The following is a 20260-nucleotide window of genomic DNA, read 5'->3' on the forward strand; positions in this document are numbered from 1 at the left end:
TGACTCAGGGGCAGGGGACGAGCGGGGTCACCCGCGCGTGACCCAGCCTGGGCTCCGGCTCCTGCCGGGCTCTGAGTGGCACCGAGCGCTACAATGAAGACCAGGGCAGAAATAAGTGAGGTTTCTCCACTGTCTGGAGCATTTTAATAGGAAGGATGAACCGTACGTCCTCTGGGAGCAGGCGACCTCTGGCTTTGGTCCCACCTGTGCCATACGGGCTGCCAAGGCCCCTTTCCCTTTGCCCCACCTCCGGTGATCCCGGTCCTGGGATGTCCTCTCTGTCGGGCGTCCCATCACCCCAGAAGGATCCAGTTCGGCATCAGCACCATGAGCCAGCCGTGACCCCTGGGAGCCGGCACCATTCCTGCTGCCAGGCTCGTCACAGGCAGTGCTGGAAGCAGGGACACGCCACCCTCCGCACCCCGCCCTGCGCTGAGGCATCGTCCAGCGTGAGGAGGGGGCCGCGGGGCAGCCCCTGCCCGGTCGCCATCCTGGCCACCTCCCCGGGCAGGAGAGCCCGTCTCCAGAGAGCGAAACCAGCCAGGTGACCCATAAAAGCTCCTGCACTGCCCAAGTCCCTGCTGGGGCCGTCTTGCTCCCAGCCCAGCACCAGCGAGCCCCCAGCGGGAATTTCGTAGCCCTGCTGGAAGCCGGAGCCGGCGGCCAGCAGCCGCCTGTCCACGTAGAAGCGGTACCGGCCCTGGCCCGAGGACCAGGTGAGGCACAGGTGGTGCCACTCGCCATCCAGGAGCGGCTGCACCGGGAGCTCCCGGAACTGCCCGTCCCCCAGGATGAAGCGTGCGGAGCCGGGGAGATCCCCACCATGGCCACGCACGGCCAGCTCGCTGCGGCCGAACTGGGTGGAGTAGGAGAGGAGGGCACCGAGGCGGGGAGCTGAGGTGGCCAGCCAGGAGCAGAGTGACAGCGCCCGCAGTCCCCGGTGTGGCCCCAGCGCCAGGACAGCCCCGTGCCCGGCGGAGGTGTTGGGGAAGAGCAGCACGGCACCGGTGCGGCAGGCGGGGGAGGTGGGCACAGAGGAAAGGGGGCCGTACCTGCCCTCCCCTGGCTGCTCTCGGGCTGGGGGCTGCTCTCGGGGGACCGTGGTCACGGTGGGGAGCACCGGTGCCGTGGGCTGGGGTGCTAGTGCTGCATCACGAGGAGTCTCTGCATGTTCCGCGGGTGCTCCGCCAGGCCTGGCATTATCCGGCAGCCAGTGCCCTTCCTCCTGCCGGCGCTGCTGCCACCGCCTTGTCTTTGGGCGCCGAGGGCTGGGGGTGCTGGGGACAGCCTGGCGCCATGGCTCCTGCTCCAGGTGGCTGTCCCGGCTCCGGGCGGCGTCCAGAAGGCCGTGTGGCTTAGTGCCAGCCTCCACCGGTGCAGCCGGTGGGTGGGTGGCCGGGCGGTGCAGGGGGCTCAGGGCACCCACTGTCCCCTCCAGCCGCTTCAGCCGGCGGTGCAGCCGCCGGCCAGTGGTGGCCAGCCGGGCCAGCTCAGCACCCAGGGCGGCCCGGGCAGCGACAGCTGCCTCCGCCTGCTCCGCCAGCGCCTGGAAGCGCCCATCGATGTTGTAGGAGATGTTGTAGTTGCTGGCGATGCTCTGGAGATGGCTCAGCGTCACCTCCTGGAGCCGGAGAAACTGCAAGGGAGTGGGATGAGGTGGGGTGAGCCCACATCCCAGTGCCGGGTCCCTGCCCAACCCCAAATGCTGAGTGCCTCCCTGGCACAGGCTGGGCAGCACCACCTCCCCTCCCCTGCACCCACCTGCTCCTCCAGGCGCCGCAGCCGCAGGATCAGGGGGCCGGGGCGGGCCAGGGGTCCTGGTGCTTGGGTCAGGCCACCCTGCAGGGTGACAGCGAGGATCAGGCAGAGGGGCAGTGCCATCCCCACCATCCCGCTGCTGGACGCTTTCTGCCTGCCCGGCACGGCCGGCCCTGGCCCCCATGGTGCCCCCTCGGGGCAGCCCCCCCCATGATGAGATCTGCAGCCACCGCTGGCACGGCCCAGCACCGGGGATCCCAGCCCCCGGCCCTGGGCCAGCTCTCTGCGGGGGCGGCTGGCTCCGGCCCAGAGCTCCCAGGGCTCCGGCGTCCCGGGCAGAGGACAGACAGGGGCTACTTGGCTGTGGGGTGAGGGAAGGTGTGTAGGGACCCTGGGCACATGGCTGGATGCAGGGCAGGGGGGACGGACAGGCAGGGCAGGCAGGACAGAGGTAGAATGGTGCAGGCAGTGCTGGCACGGTAGGGCAGTGCAGGTAGAGCAGTGCAGACAGTGTGGGCAGGGCAGGCAAGACAAGGCAGGCAGGCAGGACAGTGCAGGCAGGCAGGGTAGGACAGAACAGTGTAGGCAGAGCAATGCACGCAGTGCAATCTGGGCAGGCAGTGCAGTCTGTACAGTAAGCGCAGACAGAGCAATGCAGGCAGTGCAGTCAGTCAGTGCAGCCAGTACAGGCAGTGCAGGCAGGGCAGTGGTGTCTGTGCAGTCTGTATGGGCAGTACAGGCAGGGCGAGCAGCACAGTCAGTCAGTACAGGCAGTGCAGTCAGTGCAGTCAGTGCAGGCAGTGCAGGCAGGGCACTGGTATCTATACTGTCCGTATGGGCAGTGCAGGCAGTACAAGAAGTGCAGGCAGTGCAGGCAGGGCCACCACGGGGCGGCAGCACGTGCGCGCAGCACAGACCGTGGGCGGAGCTTTCAGCCAATGGGCGGGGCCTTCAGCCAATGGGCGGGGCCTTCAGCCAATGGGCGGGTCCCCTCGAGCGCGGCCCCGCCGGGCCGTGTCCCGCGGGCGGGGCGGCCCCGCCCCTTGCCCCGCCCCTTGAGCCGCCCCGTACCCTTGAGCCGCGGCAGAAGATGGCGGCGGCGCCGATCCTGGCCCGGCGGATCGCCCGCTCAGGTGCGCCCGGACCGCGCCCCACCCGGGCCCTGCCTCGGGCTCGGCCTGGCCCCGACACCCCCCTGTTCGCCCCCGCGCCGCCAGGGTACCCCCTGCTGTCACTCCGTGGGTGCCCCACGTGTCCCCCTGCCGCGGGTTTGGGGTGTCCCCACACCCTCCTTCAATGGGCCAGGGTGTCCCACGTGTCCCCTGCTCGGGGTTGGGGTGCCCCTACATCCTCCTTCAGTGGGTCAGGGTGTTCCCCGTATCCCCCCATCATGGGATGGGATGTCCCTATATCCTCCCTCAGTGTGCCAGGGTGTCCCCATGTCCCACCTTGTCCATGCAGAGCAGTTTTGGGGAGCACTCCCCACACCCGTAGGGGCTGTGCCCTGCCTGTCCCTACCTGTTTGTGTCCCTCAGGTGTGCTGCCCCTGTGCTGCCGGCCCCCATCATGGGACAGGGCCCCCCGGCAGCCCCCCGGGCTCCCACTCGCCCCGTGTCGTGCCTCCAGCAACAACAAGATCCAGGTGGAGCTGGACGAGAGCTCAGGTACGGTGGTGTGTCACCCTTGACCCATGGGCATCGTGGGGCACAGGCAGGGGCACTTCCATCCCTGTCCCGTGTGGCCCTGGGCATGGAAGGCCCCCAAAGCCCCAGGTGTTCCAGCTGCAGCTGCTTGGGACCCTTGGAGTCAAGTGTTTGGGGTCAGGAGCCTTGCTGGTCATGGACACTTCAGGTGGCTGGTGCTGCTGGGGTGCCACAGGCCAGCCCTGGCTGTCACTGTCCCCTCTGTGGGGTTCCTGCTTTGGGCACCTGGTAGAGTGGCAATGCTTCTTCAGGGAACAGCTGTTGGGAATTTCTGCTACCAGGAATAGCTGTCACGAGACCACAGTCCCTGCTCTGAACAAAGGTGCTTCTTTTTGTGGCTTCACAGCTCCTGCCTTCAGGCCTCTGGGTTTTTCCTCACGCTGTCCCCATCCTCAAAATGGCTACAACACCCAAACTAAGCATTTGGGGAGGACCTTTTTGGGCAGGGTAGGGCTCTCTGGGAGGGGACAAGGGCTCAGAGCCCTTCCCGTGGTGCTGGCAGGCTCAGTCAGGTGTGTAATCCCCTGAGCAAGACTGTTTGCTGGGACAAACATGCAGGTTCAACTTTATCTGTTGAGCCCAGAGAGAAGGGAAGTGTTGAGCAGCATGACCCCAAAGGTGGCTGGTCTTTGGGACACGTGAGTTGTCACCACACATGTCCTGATCCGTGCTCCAGGTCCATCACTGGCTGAGTGAGCCTGGCTCACTGGGCAAAAGCAGGACCTTGCCTTTGGCCCTGCAGCTCTGGGAGCTTTTTAAAGAGCCAGGGGTGGGAAACAGGGAGGCAGGTGAAGCTGCCCGGGGCAGGGCAGTGTGTGCTGCTGTGGTGGGGAGTCTGATATCTCTCTGTTTACCCTGGCACAGGCGTTGCCATGATGAAATTCAAGAGCCCCCCGGTGAACAGCCTGAGCCTGGACTTCCTCACTGAGTTTTCCATAAGCCTGGAGAAGCTGGAGAACGACCGTGCCTGCCGGGGTGTGATCATTACATCCGTAGGTGTTGTCCCTTGCTCATGTTTGGTCTCTTGGGTCACTGGTCACTGGGATGGGAGGGCCCAGAGACAGCTTTGATTCGTTCTTGGAAGGGCTGTGACCTTCCTTCTGTGCCCTTTTCTGGCAGAACAACAACAGCCAAGTTTTGTCATTTGTCATGCAAATCAAATCTGCTTATCTGCCAACCTGATACATCCTGTGAGATCTCCTGGAGGAGATGCCAGTGTTTATTTTCAGGCATGGTGTGGGGATAAGGTGGTGCCTGGGAATGGGACAGGGCAGGTTTTGTGCTCTGTACCCACACAGGGACCCTGACAGTGAGAAATCGTGCTACAGGCAGAGTCCCAGCACTGCAGGCCATGGTGGTGGGATGATCCAGGCTGTGGGAGCACTGGGGAGATATTTTCAGAACCCCAAAAGACCCTCATATCGCATATAATTATCATTTTCTTCAGGCTGCCACGCCGAGGGCTAAAGGGTGACAGTGACTCTAAGTGATATCGGTATTTTCCCAACTCCAGGCTATCCCCAAAATATTCTCCTCTGGCCTGGACATCATGGAAATGTGTGGGAAGAACGTGGAGCACTATGGAGAGTTCTGGAGAGCTGTGCAGGAGATGTGGCTGCGGCTCTACGGCTCCAACATGGTCACGGTCGCTGCGGTCAATGTATGTCCTTTGGACCCACCTCCCTTGTCACCTGTCACCTGCTGTGGCTTGTTTGCGCGGTGTGGGCAGGGACTGCCGAAAAATCAGGCTGAAACAAATCCAAATAATGTGTTTGTTGGGGTGTTTGGGCGAAATTCGTGTCTGTCAGCGTGTGGGGTGTGGGAAGATGCGGAAGCGTGGGATGCTGCAGGCACCGTGTAAGCTGCAGACACTGCTGGGGTGTAGCAGCATTTCAGCACTTCCACCAGGTTTTGCTCCTCCAGTAGTGGTTCTTGGCCAACAGGGAAGTGCTGTTGGAATCTCCATGTCCGTGGATGGGTCGTTATATGTTTGGTGTCTTCTTTTCATTTTCCAGTGCGGTGCTGCCCTGGCAGCTCCCGGTGGTGTCTGTCCACAGCCCATCTTTGAAGGCAGCTGGGTCTTTCCATGGGCATCCTGAGCAGGGCTGAGCAGCAGCAAGCCATGGCAAAGATGGTCACAAATGGAAGGGAATCCTCCCCTGTGAGGGTGGTGAGGCCCTGGCACAGGTTGCTCAGAGAAGTTTGGGCTGCCCCATCCCTGGAAGTGTCCAAGGCCAGGTTGGATGGAGCTCTGAGCAACCTGGTCTAGTGGAAGGTGTCCCTGCCCATGGCAGGGGGGTTGGAACGAGATGGGCTTTAAGGTCCCTTCCAATCAAACCATTCTGTGATTCAATGAAACCCTGATAACCTCTCAGAGATCTTCTTTAGGGCTGTTTCAGATCAGGTGATCAGAAATTTGGGTGGCATCTGCTCTGTCACCCCGTGTCTTCCCTGCTCTGGAGGGATCAGTGAAGCTGGGGGATATTTGTAACCATGTCCTAGACTCACTCCATCCTTCTGTCTGCCAGGGGTCCAGCCCAGCAGGAGGCTGCCTCATCGCCCTGTCGTGTGACTACAGGATCATGGCAGAGAACCCCAAATTCAGCATCGGCCTGAACGAAGCCCAGCTGGGCATTGTGGCTCCCTTCTGGTAGGCCAGTGCCTCCTGCTTCTAGGGCCATGTGTAGGTCTCTAAAAAGAATTCATCTTCACGGAGTTAATTAGGCAGTTTAACAGGTCATGGAGGTGTAGGTTGTGTGTCAGTGATCAGGTAGATGCAGCTGCAGGAGATGGCACCTCATTTCTGTCCTGTCCTGCAGGTATATGAAAAGCTTTCAGGTTGCACAACGTCCTCATGTCCTTAACCAGCAAGGACCTCAGTTCTGACCCTGCAGTCAACTTTAAAACTGGTGCTGGGGGTTCTCACTGGTCAGGCTCAGTCTGGGAATATGCTTTTCTCAGGATACGTGCGTGGTGTGTACCTGCAAAATCCCGTGGTGTGGAGATCTCTGAAAGGATAGGGACAGTAACATACTGAGGCCCTTGGTTGCCCTCAGAGCATGTAAATGTACTATTGGAAAGGTTTCACACCAAGTTTGCCTGTGTCACAGCAAATGGGTACAGCTGGGACCTGTGCATTGAGGGGCAAGTGAGAAGCTCTCGTGGAAGGGAGAGTGAACTCTGTTGGGGTACTGCCAAAAATGGCTCTTCTCACACGATTTTCTTGGTGTGGCTGAGCCTGCAGCTGCTGTTCAGAGCCCCGAGCCTGGGGAGCGGGACCAGGGTGCTCTCAGCTCCAGTGTCTGGGTGAGCTGCCCCTGGGTGTTTCTTTCTCTCACTGTGGCTTTCCCTCCCATCTTCTCCAGGTTTAAGGACACGTTGGTGAATGTTGTGGGACACCGGATCGCTGAGCGCTCCCTCCAGCTGGGCTCCCTCCACCCTGCACCCGAGGCCCTCAAGCTTGGCCTCGTGGATGAACTGGTGCCAGAGGAGAAGCTCCTGGAAAAGGCTTCAGCCATCATGGCCCGGTGGCTGGCCCTTCCTGGTAAACCTCTGGCAGAGGAGGAAGGGATCTGATCCAAGTGGGAAGGACAGATGCCAGGGCTGGTACCTGGGAGCTATGTAACAGTTTCCATTGAAAGGGAAGGTGCAGATGGCTGGGAAGTGGGAGGGCTGAGCACAGCAGTCCTGGAAGTCTTGGACACTCTGCTGGGTGTGCAGGGCACGTGGCTCCAGTTCAGCCTGCCCTGCCAGCCCTGCTGAGTCAATCTGGAGGTGCCTGAGCTCCAGATACAAACTGAATGTGTCTGTCAGTGGAGGTGTTAGCCCAGAAAAGCTGCCATGGAGTTGAGGGAACAGGCTGGGTGAGAGCAACTGGATGGCTGCCAATCTGCTTTCATTGTCTGGATCAACTCTTGGCACTCTGCTGAGCTGGGGATGGCAGTGATGGGAGTGTGAGGACAGACAGACAGCACAGACATCCTGTGTGTTTGGGCTGCTCCATGACTGCAGCACATGGTTCCTGGGCTGGGAGAGGGCTCTCTGCCAGCCAGGACCAGATCTGAGCTGTCCCATCCCAGACCACTTCTGTCCCCTGCTGTCCTGGTGGCAGAGTGACACCTCACCCCTCAGTGAGCATGTCTCAGCTGTGCCCTCCCCTGACTTGTAGGAGGCACTGTGCAGACCCTTCCCCTGAATCAGAGCCAGGAGTCTGTGCAGGAGGAGGTGTCTGTAGCACACAGGCACTGGAGCAATTCGGGTTTCCCAATGTACTGGGGGATCAGTCATCATTTCACCATCACAGCTGAACTAAACTGAAGGTGTGCATAAAACATCTGTTGCACAGATGTGCTGCCACATCACTGCATCTGGTTGTGTATGTGTGAGGTGCTTGAGGCCTCAGTCAGCTCCAGCAGCATCCACGTATCCATGTGGAATGGCACAGGCCCAGGGATGAGCTCGAGGGGACAGTGCTGCTGGCTTTTTTTACAATGTGTTTGGGAGAAGCAGACTGTCTTGCCACAGGTTGAAGGGGTTGGTTTGGGGGAGCTTAGAGCCAGAGCAGTTTCAAATAACATTCAAAGGAATTTTGTTCGGTTACTGCTGTCCTGAGCCTGGGGGTGTGTATTGGGAGGGGGTATTGGGAAAAGGCTGGGCTCTGGAGGGCACAAAGAGGAGGAAGTGCACAAAGAGGAGGAAGTGCACTTCATCTGTGCCAGTAGATAAGTCATTTCCCCACAGAGCAATACAGTCATAATTTATTGTATGAGAATTTATCCAGTTCAGCTTCCAGACAGTAGGATTTTCCTTCACCTTTCCCTGCTGGTTCAAAGAACCCTTTGGTGTGGGATCCCTCCCCTTTGCACCTGCACGTGGTGGTGGCAGCAGCTGGGAGCTGGTCAGGGCTGAGGACAGGGCGTGCTCCTCATCCTCACTGTCCTCTCCACAGACCATGCCCGCCAGCTCACCAAGTCCATGATGAGGAAGGCGGTGCTGGACCGCCTGGTCGCTCACCGGGAGGAAGACATCAAGCAATTCATCAACTTCATCTCAAAAGAGTCCATCCAGAAGTCACTTCGCATGTACATGGAGATGCTGAAGAAGAAGAAGAGCTGAGGATCCAACCGCCCTGGGGCAGGTCCTGGGAGGTCGAGTCACCCTCTGAAACGCTGCAGTGGCTGTAGGATTTCACAGCAAAGCCGTCTGCAGTGCCAGCAATTGGTGGCGTGCCACTGCTCCCATGGCTGCCCCAGCGCTTCCCTTTGTCCTGTAGAGTGCCTGACACCACTGCTGCCTTCCCTGAGAGCAGGGGAAGCCTGCTCAGCCCCCCCGAGGGATGGACAGGGAGAGGGTCTCCACATGCTGTGGCCTGAGCCCACCAGTCCTTGGATGTCCTCCCTCCTCTCCAACAGTTAATCATGAAATGAGATGTGTCAATAAATCTTCAGTGAGGTAGGAGATGGATGCTTCGTTCCCCGTGGTCGTAGTGTCCTGGCTGGTGGCCTGTCCCCAGGCTCTGGTTCGTGGTGGGCTGGGGGAGCTCTGCCCTGAGCTGTGTGTCCTGGGGAGTCTGGGCATGGCCGGCTGTCACCCTTCTCCAGACCAGGATCCGGAACAGCCCACACACAGGGCTCGTGGATGGGGCTGCAGGGGGTGCCTTCACAGGGGTTGGTGGTGGTGGGAGCTGGAGCTGGAATCGTGGTCTGCAGCTGCGGGAGGAGCTCAGGCCGTGAGCTTCACCTCGACTGGGTAGTGGTCGCTGACTGCCAGGGCCTGGAGGAGGGTGAGAGGGGGGGAGGTGTGAGTCCCTCACCCCTCACCGTGCCAGTGGGGCTGCAGGGCAGTCCATGGCTCTGCCAGAACCTTCTGCCTCCTGGAGGGGATCACAATGTTCTGAACCCTGAGATACTTGACACACAGGGCTTGAGTTTTGGCACCTCTCATGGAGAGGCCCAAGCGTGGCCTGTGGTGGGCAATGGCAGGAGGGCACCTGCCCTCTGAGACCCTCATGTCTCACTTGAGGGCTCTGTGCCAGCATTGCCTCTTACTCTGGAGTCTTGCCTGCACCTGCCCATGGAAGACCATGAAAAACCCCATGCATCTCTTCTCATCCCCTTGGGGACAAATCCCAAATCTGAGACCGTGACCCCAGATCCCCCCTCCTGTTTCCCCCCTTGGATTCCTTGTCACCCTGAGCCCCCTGAACAGATGATGGCTGCCCTGCAGCCTGGGCCAGCTCGGCTTTGGTGCCTGTTAGATCCCTGGGCTTGTGATCCTGGCTCACCTCCTCCTGGTCCAGCTGGAAAGCACGCTGGAAATCGTAGGTAGCAGCCGAATTGGACACGATGCTTCTCTTCAGCTTGGCCCCACACACCACGATCCTGCCAGGGAGATGTGGATGGTGGGTCCAACTCCTGCCCCTGCATTCAGCCACTGGTAGGGCAGGGTGGGCAGGGGGTCCCTGGGGTGCTGGGGAGGGGGGTGGCAGTGCCATGGGGGTGGTGCTCACCTGTCATAGGCACAGTCTGACTTGCCCACGGTGGTGTCGGTGCTGTCGGGGATCAGCCACTTGAAGACGTCGCTGGTGCGCAGGCGGATGGACGACCAGTCACTGGGCTGGACATAGGTACAGTCGGCGTTGAAGTCACCCAGGAACATGATGTTCTGCAGTGGGGTAGATGGAGAGGCTCATGATCTGGGAATGGGGCTGTCTCTGACACCAGCCCTCCGGTGGGGGTCAGTCCTGGGTGCCTGGGAATCCCTCGTGACAGGGCAGGAACAAGGTCTCCATCCCACCAGCCCTGCACCAGCTGCACTTGCCTTGGAGCAGGAACCCAATGGGGGTCAAACAGTCTCAGTGCCCACCCCTGGTGCCACCCCCAGTGCTGTGACACTCACATCAGTCCCCCACTTGTTGACGATGTCCAGGTAGACGTCGTAGAGCGCGTCGATCTCGGCGACGGCATCGTGTGGGGCTGAGTGCAGGGGCACCAGCACAAACTGCTCCACCTCTGCCAGGGGAGAGAAACGTCAGCCCCACAGCCACCCAATGCCACCACCCAGGGCCACTTGTCCCCTGCTCACTGGTGCGGGGCGCTGAGACCCTCAGGATGAACGGCTCCCGGCTGAAGACGTCCTGGCGGTCCTTGTACTGGTAGGTGTCCACCACAGACACGACATCTGTCCTGTGGGAGCAAAGGGATGGTTACCCTGGGGCTCAGCATGGCCTCTGTGTCCCCTCCATGGTGCTGGTGGCCCTGTGGCGCTGTGGCACAGGTGGCAGCACCCCCAGCCCTGTTACCTGTAGATGAAGAGGTACATCTCCTTGTAGTTCTCCCGTCCCAGGGGACCACTGATCTCGTAGTCATATGGGGACTTGGACGCACTGTGAAGATGCAGAGGCAGGATGGTGACGTGGCTACCACCAGCGACATGGCTGGTGCCATCCTGGGTTAGCCTTGGCATGTCCAGGAGCTGGGCAGCCGTGGGGTTGGCACCAGCCAGTCCTGCTCTGCTGTCCCTGTGGGTCACTGTGCTCTGGCCGTGAGGTGACATGGGGTGTGGTGGCTCTGAACCCCCCCGTGTCCCACCCCGGGGTGGCTCCTTAAGCACAGCAGGACGCGGGGTGGCTCCTGCCACCCCTTTCTCTGCAGGGACGCTCCTCACCTCCCTGTGCAGCAGGGCTGAATTAGGTCAGTGAGCAGCCTGGGGCCCTGCAGCGCCCGGCGTCACCCTCCCTGCCCCGGCTGCTTTGTGGCCGTGCTGGAGGGGACACCGAAGGGGCGAGGACACGGGCTGGGCGGACCTGCTCGGGAGCACTCCCAGCTTTCAACACAGTGGCAGCAGCTTCCTCCTAGTCCTGAGCCGTGCCCTTTCCCAAAATGGGGTCAGCACTCAGCCGGTGGAGGGGCTGCTGCCCTGCTGTGGCCAGTTTTAGCCCACCCCAGCAGTCCCTCTTCCTCCTGGGGTGCCAGAGCCACTCACCTCAGAGTATCATCCACCACTGGGTCCGTCCCAGGGTCCTTCTACCACTCACAGGGTCTTGGGGTGCAGGGTCTGCCTGTCCCCACCCACTTCATCCCCCCCTCTCGCCTCTACCCTGTTCTGTTGGATTTTGGAGATGGAGCTTGCCAGAGCTGTAGTTCCTTTCCATCCTGCATGCTCGGGTGGGGTTACAGCTTTCAGAAGGGATTTGTACCACTTGTATCCCCATTCCCCTCACCAGATCATTTAGAGCGGCTTTTTTTGCTCAGCGCCCCAGCACTTTTCTCCTATTCCCCTTCCCAAAAACAACCTCTCTGCCAATGGCTGACTCTTTTTTTTGCCTTTTATTACTCAGGCAGCTTGGCTTTCCCTGCTCATGCTGCTGTCCCAGCCCCAGTCCTGCTCGTACCTGTTGAGCTGCTCCATGAGCTCGGTGACGGCACTGAGGTCGGAGTCGCGCACCTCCTGCACCAGCACCACGTCGTAGCGGAGCAGGATCTGTGAGGCCAAGGGGGACAGCGATGGTGGGAGGGAACCTGCTGCCAGCTCAGGGCCAGTCTCCCACCCACCTCCCAGCCAGGCACCCTGGCATGGTGCTGGATGTCTGTCCCAGGGCAGATGTCCCCATGGGGGGCTCAGAGGAACTTGTGGCTGTGTCCTTGCCCTACCATGGTCCCCACCAAGCCTTCATCCACTCAGGGCATCACCAGCACTGGGATGCCATCCCATCCTCAGCCGCATGTCCTTGGCACAGGAGCCACGTTTGTGGCTGTCCCAGTGCCCAGCCTGTCCCCACGTTGTGCTGGCTGCACTCACGTTGATGATGATCTCTGCCACCTCCTTGTTGGACATCTTGGTGTCACCGAAGGCCTGGATGTTGAAGGCACCGACGCGCAGGGTGGCAGTGGCCGGGCACAGGAGAGCCGCAGCCAGCAGGGACAATGCCAGAATCACAGTCCCCATCCTGCAGGGAGGGACGCTGAGTCACGGAGATGGGAGCTGAACTTGGAATACTCCTTTGGATTTGGGGTAGAAAAATAAAAGGACATGCAGCTCCTTCCTCAGTCCTGCTGTACAACAGCGTGTCATGATGGGCACTGCCTCGAGCAGCCCGTGGAGCTGGCACAGGCAGTTTGACAGCTCGCTGGTCCCAGAGAAGGTAAATCCCATCCCATCATAGCGAATCCACCTCCTCCAGCTCCCAGGATCACCCAGCTCCACTCCCCGCCAGAATTTCTCCATCACCCACCAGCCCCAGCCACCACCCAGCCCAACCTCAGGCTATTCCATGTCCTTAAACTTTGCCACAGCCTCCACTGTTAGGGTAAGGAGCACCTCCTCATCCCAGCTCGTCACAGCTCGTCCCAGTGCCTCCCGGTTCACAGCTGAGCCTGGATCTGTCCTTACCTTGCCAAGTGTGCAGCACCTCTGCCCTCCCGGCAGCAGGATGGGCGGCTTTATTGCCAGTGGAGTTGCCGGCAAAGCAGGATGAGTCGGACACCCCCGTGGGGGTTTTGGCATGACTGTGGGCTCCTTCCCGCATTGGGAAACCAGAAATCCCACAGGACGACAGGGTGGGGCCAGCACAGCCTCCCTTGTGCTGACACAGTGAAGGGCAGCCCTGGAGGCTTGACAGGGCTGGAGCATCCCAGTGGGAACGGGTGGGCACGTGGGACTCGGGGGGCTGCAGCCAACTGGGGTGGCCTCCCAGATCACAGAGTGGGCACAGTGGCCAGGCAGGAGGTGAAGGGCATTGACCTTAATTGGGTGATTCAGACGGTGTAATTAGAGGGAAGAGGAGGAAATGGCCTGTGTTTGGGTCAGACAGGTGAGCACCAGGTGAGCACCGCCAGCCCCAGCTGCACACCCCTGCAGCAGCCCTGGCAGTCACTCACAACAGCCCCACTGGTGACCCAAAGCAGCCCCATCGGTGACCCAAAGCAGCCCAGGAGGAGTGGCATTCCCCATGCCAGCCCACAGCATCACCCCGGGGTGATGAAGGATCAGGAGGCTCTGACAGGCAGAGAGACAGTGGCAGCCCATGCCGGGACTTGTCAGGCTCTCACATGTGACATCAGGTTTTGCATCCTCACACCCAGTCTCGGGATGAGTCCAGTGTCCCCCAGTGCTGTGTCAGCACCGAAACCCCAAAAGTCCCCTGGGAAGCACCAAACCCCCTGGGAACTGACTCACATCCTCCACTTCCCCCCACTCTCACCGTCAGTGTCCCATCAGCTGCCCCGCAGCCAGGCGGGCTCTGTCAGGATGCGTGGCAAGAGCATCCTGGAAAGCCTGGAGCCTCCCAGGCTCTTCCTGGTGTCCCTGCTTTTGCTGCAGAAAGGGAAGTAGTGCTTGCCACCCCGTGGGTCCAGGTGTCTCCATGGCAGGAGGGTCCCCCTGCCCCGGAGACCTCCCTGGCAGGGGATGGGAGACTTGGACGCCGGGGGCTGCTGGGGAGACTAAAGGGACCTTCCCTCCAGAGTTGCAAAGGCTGGAAGAGGCTCATTTTTAATGGAAGCAGAGAGCACCCCAATCCCACAAGATCCAAAAGAGTGGCTCCTTGCAGAGATAGTGGGCAGCTTGGCTGGCACTGGTGGCATGTGGGCTTCTACGAAGGCTGCAGGTGCATGCCGGGATGTCCTGGTAGCCACTGGCACAGGGATGGGCTCAGTGGGCTTTCAGGGTCACCTCCACAGGGAAATGGTCACTGACGGCCAAAGCCTGGGTGTGGGAGAGAGCAGAGAGGGCCTGAGCTCATCCAGACACTGGGATGGCTGGCTGAGACCCAAACACTCCTCTCCAACCCCCAAATTTAGACCATATCCCAAACTACTCAGTCTGGAGGGTTGATTCAGTGCAAGACTTGGGGTCGGGCCACCCTGGGGTGCGCCTCGAGGAACAAGGAGCCCACCCACACTCCCAGGAGGTATGGTGGGGTGGATCCCAGCGCTGGTGGGCCCATGTGCCCTGGCCCCTCACTCACATCCTTGCGCTGGAGGTGGAATTTCTGCTCGAAGTTGTTGACGGTGGCGGAGCTGGGATCGATGTCTTGGCGCAGGGCGGTTCCGCAGGCGACGATGCTGCCGGGGCAGCATGAGGGTGTGAGTGCCCGCCAGCCCCCCCGTGCCAGCCACTGCCCCCTGCCACAGCACCCACCGGTCATAGGCACAGTCGGTGTCGGCCACGGTGGTGTCAGCACTGTCAGGGATGAGCCACTCGCAGGCGCGCAGGGAGCGCAGGCGGATGGACGGCCACTGCGAGCTGGTCACGTAGGCACAGTCGGCATTGAAGTCACCCAGGAAGATCATGTCCTGCAGGGCAGCGTGTTGTGTCCCCGCCCATGGACCTTACGGGTCAGCAGGGGCTCCCTAATTTCTTAAGAGGTGGCAACAAGCCCCCCTGGGGCACTATAGTGCACGGGGACAAGCCCCCTGTAAAGGCAGCGGAGTCACCCTGCAGCTCCCTGCCTGGAGATTGCTGGGGTGGCACCTGCTCTAATGGGTACAAGAGGCCTCCCATGGGACAAGTCCATCCACTTGCCCACTCAGCTGCCCTCAGAGAGGAGCTGAGCTCACTGCCATTGCTTACATTAGTCCCCCACTTGTTGATGACGTCGGTGTAGACGTCGTAGAGCGCATCGATCTCTTCTGCCGCATGGCTGGGCTCGGAATGCAGGGGCACCAACACCAACTCCTGAACCTCTGCCACACAGGTGGTTGTCAGCCCCCACCTCAGCTGCAGCAACTGAGAAGGGAGTAGGAACCCCCAGGGACCACCCCAGGCCAAGCCCCAGCTACCGGCTGGGAAAAGCTGCTGCAGGGAAAGGGTGTCTGTGGTGGTGTGTGTGTCCTCCAGACTGGAATTTCCTGTGGGGAACTGCATCCTTTTGCACAGGGTTTGCTGCTTGTTTCCTGTCAGCTTTTCCAAGCCACCATGGTTTTGGGAAGGAGATGGAGGCAGGAGAGATGGGAGAGTGTATGTGCCCTGAGGAGGTTCTAAGGAGGTGGAGGTGATGGCATGGGGGAGGTGATGGAACAAGGTGGGAAATGGGACACAATGGGAGACGGTAGGGATGAGGGGTGGGAGGCAATGGGAGATGGTACATGAGGGAGATGGAACCCAAGAGGAGGAAGCAGATGGCAGAATATGGTACAAGATGGGAGGTAGCAAATAATGGGATGCAGGACACGATGGGAAGCAACTGGAGATGTGAAATGGCACACAACTGAAAAGAACACATGGTGGGAGATGACAGACAATGGGATGTGATGGGAATTGACAGGAGATGGCACACGGTGGGAAAGAACAGGCAGTGCCAGCCATGCTGGGCAGGTACGTAGGACCCCTGGGCACCCACGGGTGGGAGATGGTCCCACTGCACTAAAGGACCCTTGTGGAGCCCTGCTGGCAGGCATAGCTCTGGGCTTAGCCCTCTGTGGAGGGGACCCTGTGCCAGGTCCGGCATCCCCCAACAGCAGCTCTGCTCACGTGTGGTGGGTGAGGAGAACTTCACAATGAAGGGCTCCCTGCTGAAGGTGTCGTTCCCACAGGACTCGCAGCCATCGTCGTAGTAGTAACTTCCCAGCACGGAGACCATGTCTGACCTGAGGGAGGAGAGCAGGGCAACCCCCAGCACAGCTCCTGGCACAGACAGGACCCCTGAAGGTACCCATTGCCCTTCAGGGGTTGCTGGGGAGGGCAGCAGGTGACACAGGGGACACTGGACCCTGGTGACATCCCTTACCTGTAGACGAAGAGGTACTGCTCCTTGTAGCTGGTTCGACCCAGGGGGATGCTGACCAAAAAGCTGTAGGGCTGCCCAGAAGCACTGGGGGGGAGATGTGGAGAGGGTGAGAGGAGGCTCCTGGTGCTCCCCAGCACCCATCAGGCTCTCTCCAGCTGAACCAAGGTACCTTGGCATGGTGAGATGCCAGCTGGGATCCAGCCCAGCATCCCATTTGCAGTCACCCCCACACTGTGCCATCGGGGTCACCTGTTGAGCTGGTCCATGAGCTTGTTCACGGCGCTCAGGTCGGCATCCCGGACCTCCTGCACCAGGATGATGTCATACTCCGACAGGATCTGGGGGGACAAGCTCAGAGCTGCTCTCCCCTGGCCAAGAGCTGCTCATGGGACACCCATGGGTGCCTCAGCTGGGCTGCAGAGGCTCCCAGGCTGGCAATGGGAGACCAGCAGGGCCTCTCCCACCCCTCCCTGGGTCTGCACCAGAGACCCCAAAGACCCTACAGCAGCTGTGCTGGATCAGAGCAAGGCATGGATTCCCCCTGACACCCCTCCCCACCTCCCTCACTCTCCCAGGGAGGGGACTCCTTTGCTGGTCTTCTCTGCCTTGGAAGGACCCTGGGATCACACAGATCCATCTGTCTGCTACCATCATCCCAGCAGCTGCTCAGAGGGAGGAACCTGAGCAGCACCAAGCATTGCCCATCCTGGGTTGGGCATCAGCAAGAGTGGAGATGGCCTGAGCTGGGAGATGGTGACAAGGGATGAGCAGATGGGTGAGTGAAGGGAGGTTTGGATGGAGAGATGGATGGAGGTGTGGATGGATGGATGGATGGATGGATGGATGCCTACAGAAAGCTGGTGTCCCATTGCCCCAGGGTCACTGCATCCCAGACAGCAGAGAGTGTCCAGGCCTGCTCCTCTCCCCTGCACTCACAGAGACGATGATGTTTGCCACAGTCTGGTTGGACATCTTGGTGTCCCCAAAGGCCCTGATGTTGAAGGCTCCGACCTTCAGCGCAGTGGCCACGTGCAGCAGGAGAGCTGCAGCCAGCAGGGACAGCACCAGCTGGGAGGCTGCCATCCTGTGTGCAGAGGGACAGGGCGGGGCTCAGCCCTCCTGGCTGGGATAGGGTTTTGGCACAGGTGGTGGAGGTGACCAGAGTAATCCCACTGGCCATACTGGTTTCACTGGGAGGCATCTGTTTTCCAGTGAACCACCAGGATCCAGGGATTGTGTACATCCCTCACGTGGGGCCTCATCCTGCCTGTCCCTCCTGGAGGGAGGCCAGACCACTCACGAGGCCAGAGAGGAAAATTCACTGGCAAAAAAGTAAATGCCATTTCATGGTGACACAGAGCGGTCCCTTCCTCATTCACCACGCTCAGCCCGGACACCTCTCCTGGCCTGGGGTGGGTGGCAGTGGCCAGGGACACGGAGGTCCCTTGGCTTGTGCCTCTCCCACCCCTCCTTGCATCTGTGCCAGAGACCCCAGAGACCCTTCAGCAGCTGTGCTAGGACAGAGGAAGTGATGGATACCCCCAACACTCCTCCCCATCTCCCTTCCCGCCTGGAACATCCTCACCGGAGGTATCCTGCCCCCCATTTCCCAGCACTGCCCCTACCCCATCCTCACCCACGCTGTCGTCCCTCAGGACCCCTCACCGAGGCAGCACAGCAGCTCCCACCCACGGGGGAAGGCTTTTGGGAAGTATTTCCCGTGGCACTCTGCTCCCCAGGGTAATATTTCACCAGTGTGTGGGATCTGAGCCCTGCCCAAGCCCAGGTGCCCCAAGCAGGAACCTGATAAGACGGGCTGAGAGGACAGGCAAACACACCAGCTTTTGGCACAACAAATTCCAACCCCAGGAAGGCTGTGCTGCCTCAGGGCTTGCTTTTCCTTCTGGGGAAGCTGCTCCAGCTAAACCCTCGCCTTTCCCACTTGCACCCTCACTGTGGCTGCAAACACTTCCCTCCAACACCACAGTCCCCCCAGCTGGTAACACAGAGATTCAGTAATGCCACAATTTGGTCATGCCAAAAATTGCCCAAAGCCCCACAAATCCTCCCCACTCCCGGGGGGCACAGCAGCCTCTGCACCTCCCAGGCAGAGACACCTACGAGGAGCCTGAGCTGTGCCCAGGCTCAGCCCCGGCAGAGCGTCTTGGCAAAATCAGGCTGAGCTGGAGAAGGTGGCACTGGGGAGCTCCTGTGGTTAGGGAGGAGAGGGGAGCAGGACATACCTTTGATGTTATCCAAGGACTCTGGAAGGGGAAGGATCTGCACCTGCATTTATGGGGAGGGACGTGCTCACCTTGCCAAGTGGTTGCCCGGCCAAGGAACATGTGAGGCCGCAGGCTCCATATGGTATTTTTCACGGAAATAAAGGTCTGCTCAGTGCAAAAAAGAGCCCTTTCAGCCACTGCCAATACCTCCTGTCACAGGTAAGGCTGAGAACGTGCTGGAGTGGATTAAAATGCCAAGAGATCCCAGAGACCACTCCTGGAGAGTGGCAGCTCCCCGATGTGGGGCGTGGGCAGCTCTCACTCACCAACAGACACAATTTCTCTTAAAAAATGTTTATTTCACAAACATGAATTGTTCCCACCCAGCACATTTCCACCCCTACATTTCCAACAAGGTAGGTGTTCCAGGGCCAGCAGGAACCCAGTGCCAGGGGCTGAGGGCATCCAGTGCATCCCAGCGTGGTGCTGCCGCCCTGGTCTCTGGGTGGGAAGCCAAGCTGGAACTGCCAAAAACCACCACATCCCTGGCATAGTGCCTGTCCCCAGAGCCTTCCCAGGCGGTCACACGGCTCAGCCCCATCCCTGGGAGGGCTGTGAGGTGCCAGGGGGTGGCAGCCCCCCCCCCCCCACACACACACACTCCCCCTGCTCGCCCCAGCCCTGCCCCAGTGGCCTTGGCCAATGTCCTGGTGTTCCTGGTGTTCCCGGTGCTCCCAGCCTCCAAAGGCAGATGTTGGGTTTCCCAGGAGGGCCATGCCAGCCCCCTAGAAGTGTGCAGTGATCCTGAGGGGCTGGGAGTGGGCCCTGCCAGCCCCCTCCCCTGGAGCCAGGAACACCCCAAAGAAGGGAGGCTTCCCATAGAGGGATTAGGGCTCAGCCTAGACCCCCCCAACAGGTTCCCCAGGTTGGGTCTAGGGCCAGGCTCCCCCAGCCAAGACCCTCCATGGCCAGTCCCTCTTCAGGTCAAGACCCTCTCAAGAACCAGACCTAGGACCAAGAACCCCCTGGGCCAAGAACCCCCCAGGGCCAGTTCCTTCCTGCATCAACACCCCCCTGAGTCAGCCCCAGGCCCAGCCCTCCAGGTCCAAGACCTCCCCAGGTCTAGGCTCCCCCCAGGTCAAGCCCCCCTGGCTCAGCCCCAAGATCTCTCCAGGGCCAAGACCTTTCCCAGGGCCAGTTCCATCCTGAGTCAAGACCCCATCAGTCAGGCCCAGCACTCCAGGGACAACACACCCCCAGGTCCTACCCCCCTGAAATTAAGATCCCTTGGCTGACCCCCTCAGGACCAAGACCCTTCCAGAGCCAAGATCCCTCCAGGTTCAATTCCCTCCCAAGTCAAGACCCTCTGAGTGAGTCCCAGCTCCAGCCCCCCTGCTGGAGCCAATATCCCCCCTGGCTCATCCCTCAGGGCCAAAATGCCCCCAGGGCCATTTCCCTCCCAATTTAAGACACCTCCTGAGTCAGCCCCAGGCCCAGCCTCGAGGGCTGATATCCCCCAGGGACAATATCCCCCCAGGTCCAGGTTGAGACCTCCTGGCTCGGCCCCAGGCCCAGCTTCCCCCCGGGGCCAATATACCCCCTGGCTCAGCCCCAGGGCTCATCTCTCCAGGGCTAAGATGTCCCCAGGGCTAGTTCCCTCCCAGTTTAAGAGAATTCCTGAGTCAGCCCAAGGACCAGCCCCCCGGGCCGATATTCCCCCCCCAGGTCCCCCCAGGTCGAGACTCCTTGGTTCAGCCCCAAGACCAGGCCCCCGGGCCAAGATCCCTCGAGAGCCAAGATCCTTCCAGGTCCAGGCTCTCCCAGCTCAGACCCCGAGCCGAGACCCC

At 60.5% G+C, this 20260-nt stretch overlaps 3 protein-coding genes across 3 annotated transcripts; 1 reads left to right on the top strand and 2 right to left on the bottom strand.

Annotated features, from left to right (window-relative positions):
- Positions 1-379: 379 nt before the first annotated feature.
- Positions 380-1890, bottom strand: PTX4 (pentraxin 4). Its single transcript, XM_027654887.1, has 2 exons — positions 1762-1890; positions 380-1636 (listed from the first exon to the last, which is right to left on the bottom strand). The coding sequence occupies exons 1-2, from the start codon at positions 1888-1890 to the stop codon at positions 380-382; spliced, it is 1386 nt and encodes a 461-aa protein (XP_027510688.1).
- Positions 1891-2814: 924 nt separating this feature from the next.
- Positions 2815-8924, top strand: ECI1 (enoyl-CoA delta isomerase 1). The gene is made up of 7 exons (XM_027655039.1): positions 2815-2891; positions 3294-3422; positions 4326-4453; positions 4975-5121; positions 5990-6111; positions 6827-7005; positions 8410-8924. Exons 1-7 carry the CDS (start codon positions 2849-2851, stop codon positions 8574-8576), a joined length of 915 nt encoding a protein of 304 aa, XP_027510840.1. The 5' UTR covers positions 2815-2848; the 3' UTR covers positions 8577-8924.
- A 258-nt stretch (positions 8925-9182) lies between these two features.
- LOC113952621 lies at positions 9183-17856 on the bottom strand. The gene is given in 18 exon segments (XM_027654888.1): positions 9183-9233; positions 9745-9841; positions 9970-10124; positions 10359-10469; positions 10501-10645; positions 10762-10845; positions 11854-11942; positions 12261-12423; positions 13351-13457; positions 14121-14165; positions 14428-14524; positions 14601-14755; positions 15033-15145; positions 15933-16048; positions 16189-16259; positions 16413-16526; positions 17125-17272; positions 17825-17856. Coding segments are annotated over 17 exon segments (1860 nt in total). The 5' UTR covers position 17272; positions 17825-17856.
- Positions 17857-20260: the final 2404 nt, after the last annotated feature.

This window comes from Corapipo altera, unplaced genomic scaffold (assembly GCF_003945725.1).
Source record: "Corapipo altera isolate COAL_440 unplaced genomic scaffold, ASM394572v1 98, whole genome shotgun sequence".
NCBI classification, from domain to species: domain Eukaryota; kingdom Metazoa; phylum Chordata; class Aves; order Passeriformes; family Pipridae; genus Corapipo; species Corapipo altera.

Excerpts from the sequence above, each read along its gene's own strand:
- PTX4 (XM_027654887.1), bottom strand. The coding sequence starts at position 1,890 with ATGGTGGGGATGGCACTGCCCCTCTGCCTGATCCTCGCTGTCACCCTG. Across the intron at positions 1,637-1,761 it reads TGCGGCGCCTGGAGGAGCAG|TTTCTCCGGCTCCAGGAGGT; the intron begins GTGGGTGCAGGG and ends ACTCCCTTGCAG.
- ECI1 (XM_027655039.1), top strand. The coding sequence starts at position 2,849 with ATGGCGGCGGCGCCGATCCTGGCCCGGCGGATCGCCCGCTCAG. Across the intron at positions 4,454-4,974 it reads GGGGTGTGATCATTACATCC|GCTATCCCCAAAATATTCTC; the intron begins GTAGGTGTTGTC and ends TCCCAACTCCAG. Across the intron at positions 7,006-8,409 it reads CCGGTGGCTGGCCCTTCCTG|ACCATGCCCGCCAGCTCACC; the intron begins GTAAACCTCTGG and ends TCCTCTCCACAG.